At 51.4% G+C, this 12600-nt stretch overlaps 1 protein-coding gene across 18 annotated transcripts in view; it reads left to right on the plus strand.

The window, feature by feature from the left end:
* Positions 1 to 12600, plus strand: part of PIGG (phosphatidylinositol glycan anchor biosynthesis class G (EMM blood group)) — a 45787-nt gene that overhangs the window by 15899 nt on the left and 17288 nt on the right. For all 18 annotated transcript variants that reach the window (XR_016393171.1, XR_016393172.1, XR_002642186.3 and 15 more), the window contains 5 exons: positions 2352 to 2564; positions 6375 to 6592; positions 6752 to 7033; positions 8213 to 8670; positions 10978 to 11169. Coding sequence is in view for 12 of the 18 variants with exons in the window: in XM_089911360.1 (XP_089767486.1) it covers positions 2352 to 2564; positions 6375 to 6592; positions 6752 to 7033; positions 8213 to 8670; positions 10978 to 11169 (1363 nt within the window). In the remaining 6 variants the exon portion in view is untranslated. The remainder of the gene's footprint in view (positions 1 to 2351; positions 2565 to 6374; positions 6593 to 6751; positions 7034 to 8212; positions 8671 to 10977; positions 11170 to 12600) is intronic.

Genomic DNA, 12600 nt, shown 5'->3' on the forward strand with positions numbered 1-12600 from the left:
TAGCTGTCTTTTCTCCCTGATACCCTCTGGTAAACTTCCAGCTGGCCTGTGGTTTAACCTGTTGCTCTCATGAAGCTGCCGGCTTCCTCTTAGTTGCTTACCTCCAAAACCTTCATAGTTTTCAAGAGCATCCTTAGGCTTGAATTCCCCACATTCTTTTTAAAGTAATGTCAGTTCTTGTTGATACGTCTCTAAGTCTCTTTTAATTTATAGGTCTCCATCCCTATCCTCTTTTATTATGATTATCTGTTGAAGAACCTGGTCAGTTGTCCTGTGGAGTCTCTCTCTGCATTGTCTGCTAACATGTCCTTTGCTCATCCGGTAAATCCCACCTGACTTGGAGTCATGAGCAGATTCAGATCCTGTTGGTTTGGTTGGTTTGGACCAGACTCTTGCTAGCAGGAGGCACAGAGTGTCCGACTTGTCTGCTGTGTGGTGATGTCAGTAGCCACTGATGACCACCTAGGGCCACTAATTCACTAGAGGTTACAAATAGTGATGTTTTAATTCTGTAAGTCCTTTTTTTTTTTTTTCACTAATTAGCCAATATAATTCAGTAAAGAGAATCTTCCCCCATCTACTTTTTGGTTACCCAGCATTACCATTTATATAAGAGAGAGGAGGTCACTGATGGCTTATTCTTCCCAATTAATTCCCAGTTTCAAATCAGTGAATTAGTTCACTATGAGTTCACTAGCATGCTTCAACTATGACCAATTAGTTTTTATTTTTATTTTTGGGACATTTTGAACTCATGGATTTAAGCTTATTTGTTTCAATTCACTATAGATACTATTTAATATTATCTAATATTCCATTTGTCCCATCTTTGGGAACTGGGAGCATCTTCAGATGGCCTCCTGAATCCTTCTGACCTTACAGTCCCAGAGGCCTTCGTATCTCTGAGGGCTCTGTCGCTGCCTGGTCCGAGCAGGTGTCCCAGCCGCTTGTGCACAAGCCCTTCTCTGGACCTGAAAACAGCTGCTCCTCCACGGTGCCCTGGTTCCTTTCAGTGGAAGGGGGTCTTCGAGAACCCGTCTCACAGCTAGCAGTGCTCATGCATACTGGCTCACTCATTTCTGTACAAAGTGAGGAAATCTCTTTAAAATAAAATTGATCTTGAGTTCGTATTGATAACTTGCCCTTCACTTCACGGCTGTAAAATTACCTCCTGAGATCTTTCACCCGTGCTGTCTTCCTCCCGAGCTTAGAATCCCGGTTGTCGGTACCCTCGGATCTGACAGAGTATCGCGTGAGGCCCTCAGTAGTCTCAGCACAAGACCAGCACCATCACTAATATCAGAGCAAAAGCAGTTTAAGGTGGGGTTTTTGTTTTGGGTTTTGTTTTGTTTCAGATCAAAGCACCTAATGTAAGAAAATTCTAGAAGAAAACAAATAATAATGTTGGGTGGAAATGTTCTTCTGAGTGAACCCAGAAGCCATCAGTAAATGGTTGGTCAAGAAAAGGTTAATACATCTCACCAAATTAAAAAGAAAAATTGTATACAACCAGAAATTGCCACAATCAAAGTAAAACCTTTATAAACTCACACTAGAGTGTCTAAGAGACTTGCACTGGCACTGCCTGTCCCGGGTAGACTCTCCTGGTGACCCCCCAGCCCCCAAGACCTGCACTGTAGCTCCTGAGGTCTGTGGGCCAGATGCTCTCTTTACAGATGACAAAATTCTGAGTTTCTTGTCCAAAGCCTCCCACTGGATGGTGGCACAGCAGGAGCCTGAGCCCAGTGTCCTGACGTCACACCCGTTCTCCTGGCAGGAATTCGGAGGCTGGCCAGCCACTGCTGGGCCTTGGACTTGTTGGTAGGCGGTGTCTCGCTTGTCAGAGTTGGTTATGGAACTTGGCCCGGCTGGACCCAGGCTTGTTCTGCCCTCCCCAGTAGAGGCACCTGCTGCTGCTCAGGGTGCGTGGAGAAGTCTGCCTCAGCTTCCCTGTGGGGCTGCGTGGACTGCTCCGACTGCAGCGGGGCAGGGCCGCCAGAGATCCACCCTCACCCTCGTTCAGCAGGGTGACCGTTGACCTCACCAAAGTGAACATCCCTCGGCATCCACCCCACGCTGTGAAATGCGCGCGGTGTTGAGTTTCCTGCGTTAGTGCCTCTCCCGCGTATTGTGTGCTGCTTTTTAGGGAGGCACCAGGCTCCGCAAAAAATGAGGATTCAGTGTTTTTACTGACGTGAAAAACAACGATGTGGTTTCCGTCTGAATCTACACAGGACGGTTTGAAGAGATGGGTGGTTTGACTTACGTTACTTGTAGAAGGTCAAATTGAGGAGTGACCGCCATCATACGTGTCCTAGAGCCTGTCATTTAAGCTGTTTTCTTTTTTCTAGGTGACGTCAGACGTCCAAAGTACATTCAACAGACTGATTTGGCTGCAACACTGTCAATAGGGCTTGGTCTGCCGATTCCAAAGAGCAGCATCGGCAATCTTATATTCCCAGTTGTAGAAGGAAAGCCAATGAGGGAACAACTGAGATTTTTACATTTAAATACAGTACAGCTTAGCAAGTTGTTGCAGGAGAATGTTCCATCATATAAAAAAGGTAAGCCGGTTAGTAGCTGCTAACATCTGTTGTGCTGTGTGTGTGTGTCTCCATTGCGCCTGATGTCTTCCTGATGTCCCCGTGGTGTGCACTACAGCAGTCTTTGACTGTGTGTTCCTTTTCATTAGAACCCTGACTGTCACCATTAGCAACACCCACAGATGCAACCATGTAAGTCAAAATCTTTCATAAATTTACTTACTCAGCAAGTGCTGGATTTTTTTCACTAAGTTCCTGTTTGGCCAGGGGCTGCGGGAAGGACTAGAGACACAGCAGGAGGAGAGCTCTGCCCTCGTGGAGCTTATCATCCAGAGCGGGGCGGCGGGGGGGGGGGGGGGGGGGGAAGCAACGACAGATGTCAGATAGTGATAGGCGCCTTAGGGAAAGGCTCAACCAGGGAAGGGTGGGGATGCAGGTGGCTGAGGGCCACTGGGGCAGGTTGGCCTGGGAGGGAGCCTTGTGGCAGACGCAGAGTCCTGTGGTGGGGATGTGCCTGCACAGTCAAGGAGTGACCAGGGACCCGAGCGGCTGGAACTGGCAGAAGGCAGAAGGAGATGAGGGCTGAGGGCTGAGGGCCTTTTGGACATTGAAGGGGTTCTCACTTCCATTCTGAGTAAGTGGGGAGCTCCTGCAGGTGTTGTGCAGAGCTGAAACCTTCCACTTGCATTTTCAGAGGCTCTCTCAGGTGCGCGTGTGGAGGGCTGTGTTGTACTGCAGCAGAGCCAGGAGGCTGGTGTGCTACTTCAGTGCAAGGGGAGGGAGCGAGGGCCCAGGCAGTGGGATCCGGGACAAATGGTTGGTTCTGGATCTGGTCTGAAGGTAGGATTGGCTGATGCACTGGATGTGAGGTGAAGCAATCCAGCGACATAAGGAACAACTTGGGGTTTGCAGCTGAACAGTGAAAGGATGCAGTGAGCATCACTGAGGTGGGGAAGGCTGTGGGAAGAGCGGGCTTGCAAGGCAGGGTGCTTGTGTGTGTGCTGGGGGGCTGGGGCGGGGTCAGTGTCCACGAAGCCAGTAAAGAAAGAATTTCAAGAAGGAGAGAGTGAGCAGATGTGTTGAATGGGGTTCGAGGTAAAATAAAATGAGGAATTGAGGGGACTTCCCTGGCGGTCCAGTGGTTAAAACTCCACACCTCCACTGCAAGGGGCATGGGTTCGATCCCTGGTCCGGGAGCTAAGATCCCGCAAGCCACGCGGCGTGACCAAAAATAAAATGAGGAACTGAGAACCGTCCGCTCATACGGCAGGTGAGGTCTCAGCAACTTTGCTGACAGAGCGGTTCACATGGAGACAGCCTGGCTGGCGTGGGTGCAGGTGAGGACCAGGAACAGGGCAACGGTCTGGCATCCGAGGTGGATGGGCCCCGAGCGGGGTGTGTCCTTAGTTTTAAGGACTGCGAGAAACTAGAGGGTGTTTATATCTCTTTTTTTTTTTTTTTTTTTTTTGAGGGTGTTTATATCTTGGTAGGACAGCTCCCCAGGACCATACTTTCAATCAGTTTACTTTGACCCATCCAGGGACGTCAAGGCTAATGTTTGATGCTGGGGCTGGGGCTCGCTGGGAAGTGCAGAGGAGGTCACCTCCCAGTTTGAGGCAACATTTGATGGGATGTTGGCAGGTCTGCCTACTTGAAGTGGTGGGGTACTGCCCAGTGGAGTGAACGCCTGTGAGTTTGTGGGGAGATGTAAACTGACCTTGAGTTGGTTGTGGAAGACACACCCTGCCATCGGGGAGTGGTTGGGAGCCAGATGTCCAGGGCATGGGGAGCACAAGCTCTTAGATCGTGAGACAGCCCGGCCAGCAGCTCTGTCAAAGATGAGGCCCGACCACCGTGCACGTTTCAGTGCAGACCAGAGGCAAATAACGTATGAATTTGGTAGCTTTTGCAAATCTGTTGTTGTTGGTAGTGTGTGTCCTTTCTCCTATACTAACAACTAATAAAAATGAAAACCAGAAAACGGTGGGGTCGTTTGCTTATCTCAGGGATAGCAGGGTAGGGAGGATTGAGCACTGCAGTGGCTGTGGCCATAATGAGCCTGTGAAATGAACAGAGGCCAGTCCCCAGAACGAGAAAGCACCCCCAGGGCTTCACACCCCCATCCAGGATGTCAAGGCCTGCCATGATATCCACCCCAGTCTGATGCAACTCGCTCGTCTGACCACTTTTTGGTCGTAGTGGGGGCTGTTATCACCTTTGGACCTTTGCGTGTGCTCTTCCTACTGATTGGATGCTGTTCTACCTGTTCCACAGGTTAATTCCTGGGCATCCTTTACATTTTAGCTTCACTGTCAGACCTCCCTTGTCCCCCACACTCAACCCCATTCTTAAGTCAGTTCCCTTTCCGTTACCAAGGGTCTCTCACTATTCCGTCTATAGTATATTTTCCCTCCGTAGTATTTTTCACTATTTGTAGTTTCATGCATGTGTGACAACCCTGCTGGATCACAGACCCACATTGTCAGGACCTATCCTGACGCATCTAGCATGTAGTCAGTGTTCAGCCCATTTTTGTTTGGACGCATGCACAGGTGCCCCCCGTGTCTCTGGGACTCTAGGCGGTGGGGTGCAGACACAGGTGCCCCCGTGTCTTTGACTTTGGGGTGGTGGAATGTAGCAAGTACGGGTACCAGCTTGGATCCAGACTTAGACCCCAGCTCTCACCTGCCTGCCCATGAGCGGGTGTCTGGGTTGCCTCCTCTCTGAAATGGGCGTCAAACCTTTCCAGTCCCATAGGTCACTGGGAGAGGACCTGAGTGAGGGCTTAGGGTCGTGCCTGCCACCAGCACTTGGTACAGGTCAGCTGGCTCCAGCAGCAGTGGTGGGGCTGCAGGCATCGGGGCCCATGCTCAGGGGTTGTGCCGTGAGGACGCCGGGCTATGATCAGGGAAGGCAGGGTGGGGGCACTGCTGGTGGGCTGGGCCAAAGCCCCTGAAAGGCATGGCCCAGACCACCTTGGAACAGCTCTGCTTGAAGTTGAAAGAGCATGTTAGGTACCAGGGAGTCTCGGGAGAGAAGTTCTTGCTCTGCCGACCAGCCGAGTTACAGTTGAGTCTGGTCCAGCCCTGAAAGGAAGGAAGGCAAGCCCCCTGGCCTTGGGCGGCACGCCACTGTCATCCCCAGTGGGGAGCCAGCTGCAGCCGGGGCTGGGCTCCATCCACGAGCCATCACGCAGCCCTGGCTTTATGTCGGCCGTGGATCATTCAGCCGGTGTAGTGCATGGGAGACATAGCTCAGCGTTGTGGTAGGAGGGCTGGGAGACTGCCATCCCTTCCCAAAGAAGACTGGTGAAGAAGGGAAGCAGGTGAAAGAGGGGCGCTGGCGGTGAGAGGCAGGAGGGGCCGGCCTGCCTCGGGGAGGGGCACACGGTGGAGCGGGTGTCAGGCCCCTGCCTGCCCCGTCCTCACCAAGAGCGTGAGGGTCGGAAGGATTTTGTAGAACTGAGGGCTCTCATGCAGTGCATTCCTGGGACGTTTTATACTGCACCTTGAGGAAGAAGAGTGGAGAGAGAGAAGGGGGAGGAGGCGGCAAGCGGGAGGCGGAGAAGGCGGGGCCGAGCGGCGCGCAGAGGCTGCTGTCCGTGGCGTGCACGGAGGGCTGGCGGGCAGGAGGGACGGCAGAGGACAGGCTGGCTTCATCCGCTGTTGGGGTTTTACCGGAGGTGTTGGCGGCCACCACCACCCCCGGAGTTCATCTTGGTTAGGTGTCAGGCTCTGCCATGTGCCGTGAATAACTGAGCACTCTGAGATTACAATTACACATGTGCGTGCATGTTGGTGATGTGTGTGTGTTGCCTTTTCTTCTCGGCAGAGCCTGGGTTTGAGCAGTTTAAAGTGTCGGAAAGGTTGCACGGGAACTGGGTCAGACTGTACTTGGAGGAGAATAGCTCAGAAGTCCTTTCCAACCTGGGAAGCAAGGTTCGCAGGCAGTACTTGGACGCGCTGAGGGCCCTGAGCCTGTCCCTGAGCAGACAAGCAGCCCAGTATGACGTCTACTCCATGGCGGTGGGGACCGTCCTGGTCCTGGAGGTATGGCTGCCTGTGCAGTGTCGCGGCTCCGCTGTTAAACTGGGCAGCTAGCTCGGCCGGGATTGGGTAGTTTAAAGGACGTAGAAAGTTTTTAGAAAAGCGAAGGGAGAGCCCCCTGCGTGGTGGAGTCGCGGACGCCACCGCTGCTTCCTGTTGCAGGTCCTCGCGCTGCTTCTGGTCAGCGGCCCCCGGGCACTGAGCGGCAAGGCCGAGCTGGACGTCCCTCTGCCGTCGCCCGCGTTCTCTCTGCTCTGTTACCTGCTGCCCCTGGGCCTCGCAGCGCTCCACGTCACCGTGTGCACCTCCGCAGGCGGAACGTGCTACCTGTGCAGCCTCCCGTGGCTGACGGCAGGCGGAGTGATGGTGCTGGTTTCCACACTGCTCTGCGCAGTGCTGTCTGCTCTCACCGGGATGTTTGCCGGCGGAAAGCGTCTGAGTAAGGTAAGGCCGGCTTTCCAGATAGGCTGTTCTTGTTACTCCAGCTGATGAGACACGGGTTAAGCCCCTGGTGCGTACCAGGCATGGTGCTGATGGGGGCCGAGGAAAGGGCCCACCCTTCATGGGAGCCGACAGGACGTGCTCACAGTGGCTGGTCTCCCGGGTCCCTGGGCATCCCGAATTGACACGCTCAGACCTGTGCTATGAGGTCTCATGCCTTCCTTCTCAGTTAGAAAGACATGGTCCCTGGGGCTGTAACCAGGGGACTGTCCAGAGCGGCTGGCACAGAGGGACAGGCAGCTGGCTGACCCCGCCCTCATCCTGCCTCATAAAATGCAGTTTCCTCTTCTAGACTGATTCTCCTTTAGAATCCTTGCGGCCTTCGGCCTCTGACACCTTCGTTCTGCCACCTTGTGGTGGCAGGGTGCTGAGAGAGAGGTGGGCAGTCCCAGTTGGTCCCCAGTGCAGTGCCTCGTCACAGGGCCACAGACGCCCCCCCCCAACCTGTGTGGTGTCGTTTACCACACACATGTCTCCCCGCTGGAGCATGGGCTTCCCTAGAGCAGTCTCAGTCTCCAGGGCCTGACCAGGCTCACAGTATCAAGCTCTGTCATGTACTAGCTGCACGCACTTAGTAGAACAAATATCGAGTAGTACTGAATGACGGCCATGGAGTCCTCACTTTACTTTAAATGCTTTAAATTAGTGTATTTAAGGGCTAGTACTGTGATGCCAACCGCTGTAGTGGAGACTCTCTGGATTTCTGGAAGGTTCTTGGAGAACTTAGGTGTCTGGTTCGGTGGAATATACCCTTGGAGCTCTTTGGTTTCCAGTGGCAGGCAGTGGCTCAGAGGGCAAGGACAGGCTGCAAGGAGGGTCCGGCCTGGGACTGGTGGGCAGCGCTGCAAGCTCCGGCACTGCCGAGACTGCTTGGGTCCAGACAGCTTCAGTCTCCTTGTCACTCAGCTTAGGACTTGCAGTCCGGGGAGGACCGCCCTGCTGTTTCCACGTCCTCCTGGCGGTGCTCGGGGGCACGGGCAGTAGTGGGTGCCGGGCGTGAGGGGCAGCAGGTGTCTGTCACGGCAGGTTAGGTTCTGTGAGCGAAAGCTGTAAGCTCGGGCAGCGAGAAGATGATGTGCTGTTCAGATTTTTCCCTTATAAAATACATTTTCCTTTTTACAGAATCCACCTCAATGCAACTCAAGGTCGTCGGAATTAGATCTTCTCATCTTGCTGGGGACCGTGGGCCACACGTTGAGTCTGGGCGCAAGCAGCTTCATCGAAGAGGAGCCCCAGACGTGGTACTTCCTCGTCAACACGCTGTGTCTAGCTCTGTGCCACGAAATCTACAGAAACTGCTTTCTGGGAGACGACTGTGCGCCTCAGCGTTGCCCGCACGCGGGAGAGGACTTTGACGGGGTCGCAGCGGCCCCACAGGGCAAGAGCCCTGGCCCTGACGTGTGGGAGCTCGACAGAGCGTCCAGGCGCCCCTCTCCCCTGGGAGCGCTCAGAGGCCCTGATAGGTGGATGGTGCTGGCGAGCCCGTGGCTGATTCTGACCTGCTGCCGGCTGCTTCGGTCACTGAACCAGACGGGTGTGCAGTGGGCCCACCGGCCTGACCTGGGGCACTGGCTCACCAGGTGAGGGCAAAAGCTGTGGCCTCGGGCCAGACCCTCCATAGGCCTGTTTTTCATATTCAGGATAGAAATGGTATTTGAGATCTGAAGAAATAGAAAACTAACCCATGATTTGACATTGAGAGGTGAATTTATTTGAGGCTAGCTTGATAGTTTGGTTTTTTATCGCTGAATCCCTGTAAGTGTTCATGCTTGCGAACCTGTGAATTTGAAAATGATCACTGCAGCAGGATGTCGTTTGTCACTCGCTGCCCTGTCCCCGATGGTGCGAGGCTGGGGTGACAGGCTGGCAGGGCCTGTGCCCAGGAGCCCTTGGGAGAGTGGCTTTGCCTTCTGTGCTTCTGCCCTTCTCTGTCCTCCTTCCTCTCTTCCCGCCCCCAGGAAGGGCAGCTGCGTTGATTGGAGCCTGTAGGTGAGCCTTCAGCCTCCTCTGAGGCCTCTCACGGGTGGCTGGGAAATGTAGTAGAAAGTATAGCAGATACAGAGGATTGAAGTACAGAGAAGAAACTAGGACAGAAAAGACCAACATTTGGTTATATCATAAGTTTTACTCTCTGTCAGTGAAGGCTTAGAAAACTAAAGTATGGGAACAGTGAAATGAAAAAGTGTTTCCAAGAGTGACAAGGGTCACTGTCGGATCGCTGGGAGGAGCTTCTGTAAGAATTGTCAGCAGGAAGCAGGACTCAGGAAGGTCGTAGACACGTTCCTAAAGGAGGAAGTGCCAAAGGAGAGAACAGGAAGTGCTCACTCCTGCTCGTGATTCGGGAACTTCAGTTAGATAAGAATGTGCGGTTTTATACGTGATGAGGGAGGGGACAAAAACCCAGGCTTGGCAAGCACCGGGGAGTCCTGGGGCCACACACTGGCACAGTCCTTTTGGAAGATACCTGGAATTATACATCAAAGGCCATAAGATTGTTTATTCCTCTGGCCAAATAATCCTCATGATAAATTTCTCCCAAGTGTTAACAATACTAGCAAACCTTCGGCAACCATAGTAATCACAGGTAGCGTTTTTCAGGTTCCTGCTGTGTGCCCACTCATTTCATTTTCACAGCAACCCTGAAGAGAGGGCGCTGGCCTGTCTGTGCTTGGGGTGTGAAAGCAGAGGGGAGCCGAGGCAGCACCAGGCGGAGCCAGAGCACGTGAGGATGAGAGCGTGCTGGGGCAGCACAACGACCTCACTTCTTATTTTCCTGGGAAGCTGCAGCACTGCGGGAAGATCTGCTGATTTCCACCCACAGATGCACTAACATGGCGTGCAGGGATGCCACCACCACCCCTGGCCCACTCTCCAGGGTGCAGCTGTGCCCACTCCTGGGTCTAGACCCTCCTCCAGCACACTGGACCCCCACCCCGTTCCATCAAGGGCGCTCCCTTCCTGCAGCACGATTCTCCCTGTCAGTTTGTAAAGAGGCTGCAGTTTCGGTGATTCCTCCTCCAGGGCAGAGCCTTTGAGAGACGCCCAATCACCATCTCTATGCTCCATTTTCCATTTGTGACAATTAACAATCCAGGATCTGCATGGAACATGCAGCTTACAGAGCAACAACAGAGGCCCCAGCGTGGCCCCCATCACCGTCTGCCATTCCTGGGACCCGTGCCCTGACACTGGCCTCCTTTCCTCTGCATCTTCCCAAGTTCGTCTTTCCGTGTGGCATGTACACGCCTTGGCTTAACGGCTCGTGAACACGTGGGCTTTGTGAGTGTGAGCTGCAGTGACTAGGACGGGAAAGAGCCCTGCCTTCCCAGGGCTCAGCTCACCGAGGTGGCAGGGAGCGGTGGGCAAGGGCCAGGCAGAGAGAGGGCCTGTGACAGCCACGTGCCCAGCCTCTTCACCAGGTCTCCCCGCCTGGGAGGGGGCAGACGCTCCTGCGTGAGTCTGTGTGCGCTGACGAGTGAATGGAAGGGGACAGTGCCAGGATGTGTGCGTCTCCTGTGAGTGGGCGCACGCTGGTAAATATGCAGTTTGCACACAACCTCACCTGTGGTTGGGGAAAATGAGACTGCCCCAGAAAGGGGGCACCAGGGGAGCCAGCGGGCAGTGTTGAATATATCGCTGCCCTGGCCAGTGCAGAGCTGATGGTAGCTACCAGTTGTGAATGAGCAATGAGAGACTGGGTTAACGGCTCTTTATTTGTTCCACTTTAAGAACCTCTGTTTGAATTTAAAAAACGAAAAATTTTCTTTTTTGCTTTTCAGGAAAATGAGCTCTTTTTACTACAGTTCTTAGAAAGCCACTTGGTGTAGATCCATAATATCACTAGTTATCCTTGGTAGTAATTTTTGGCATTTTACATTTCATTTCAGCCCTGATCATAAGGTTGAACTCTCTGTTCTGGCCGCAGTTTCCCTCATCATGATTTTTGTGTTGGTTCAGAAGAGGTGCTCCCTGGCATCAAAAGTGGCCATGGCGTTTGGCCTGCTGGGCATCTATTGCTACAGGGTGGCCATTGGAAATCTGCTGTTCCCATGGCAGCAAAACAACAAAGACATTTCAAAGTAAGTGTACTGGCAGACACAAGCATTTGTTTTTAGATCTGTTCTAATGTTTTATGTACTAAAAAATGCCATGCAATCTTGAGAACATTGGAGTTTGGTCTTTGTGAATTGTGATTTTGTCAACGGTTACTGACAATGCCTCAGTGAACCAATTTTGTTAGCCTCTTTTTTTGATAGGAGAGAGACGAATAACCTGGAAGTAAGGTCACTAAGATTTATTTATTTTTTTTTAGTAAGGGATTCTTTAAAAATAAAGAATTTAAAGGATTCAGTTTTGCTCCACCAAGAAGTAACTAGTAATGAGGATAATAACGAGTGGATGCTGCCTAGGAGTTGGAGGGTGAAGCATGCCAGAAAACCAAACTTTCCCATAACTTATGTGAGTTCCTGGAGCGGGGGCTCATGGTGATTGAATCGTCAGTACCACTTTTTACATGTCAAAGTGGCAGCTTTTTTGTTTTTAATGGTGATGTGGGCTGGGGTGGGCAGAGCCTGTTCTGGAGGACTGTTCGTAAAACGTGTTAAGAACCTTGACTTTGTCCAACCCTCTGACTTGGGTGTCCTCTTCTAGAATTTATCTCAAAAATACAACCAGAGGTGAGGCGAGAGACTGGGATACGGGCATGCTCTCTGAAGCATTACTTTACAGTTGCACAGAGTAAAAAACAAGGTAGTTGGCCAACAGTAGTGGGTAAGCCTCGGAGTTACGGTTTCAGGTCTTACATTTAAGTCTTTAATCCATTTTGAATTTATTTTTGTGCATGATGTAAGAGAGTTGTCCAGTTTGATTCTTTTAAACGTAGCTGTGTAGTTTTCCCAACACCATTTATTGAAGAGGCTGTCTTTCCCCCATTGTATATTGTTGCCTCCTTTGTTGTAGATTAATTGCCCATATAAGTGTAGGTTCATCTGGGCTCTCTATTCTGTTCCATTGATCTACGTGTGTGTGTGTTTGTGCATTACCATACTGTTTTGATTACTGTAGCTGTGTAGTATGGTTTAAAGTTAGGGCATGTGATACCTCCATCTTTGTTCTTCTTTCTCAAGATTGTTTTGGCTATTTGGGGTCTTTTGTGTTTCCCTACAAATTTTAAAATTCTTTGTTCTAGTTCTGTGAAAAACACCATTGGTATTTTGATAGGGATTACATTGAATCTGTAGATTGCTTTGCATAGTATGGACATTTTAACAGTATTAATTCTTCCAATCCAAGAACATGGGATATCTTTATGTCAGTTTGTGTTGTCTTCAGTTTATTTCATCAGTGTCTTATAGTTTTCCAAATACAGGTCTTTTACCTCCTTAGTTAGATTTTTTTCTAGGTATTTTATTCTTTTGATGCATTTGTCAGTGGGATTGTTTTCTTAATTTCTCTTTATGATAGTTTGTTGTTAGTTATAGAAATGCAACAGATTTCTGTTTATTAATTTT

Source organism: Delphinapterus leucas, chromosome 5 (genome assembly GCF_059928025.1).
Source record: "Delphinapterus leucas isolate spDelLeu-1000000601 "Yukka" chromosome 5, BTC_Dleu_Yukka2, whole genome shotgun sequence".
Taxonomy (NCBI): domain Eukaryota; kingdom Metazoa; phylum Chordata; class Mammalia; order Artiodactyla; family Monodontidae; genus Delphinapterus; species Delphinapterus leucas.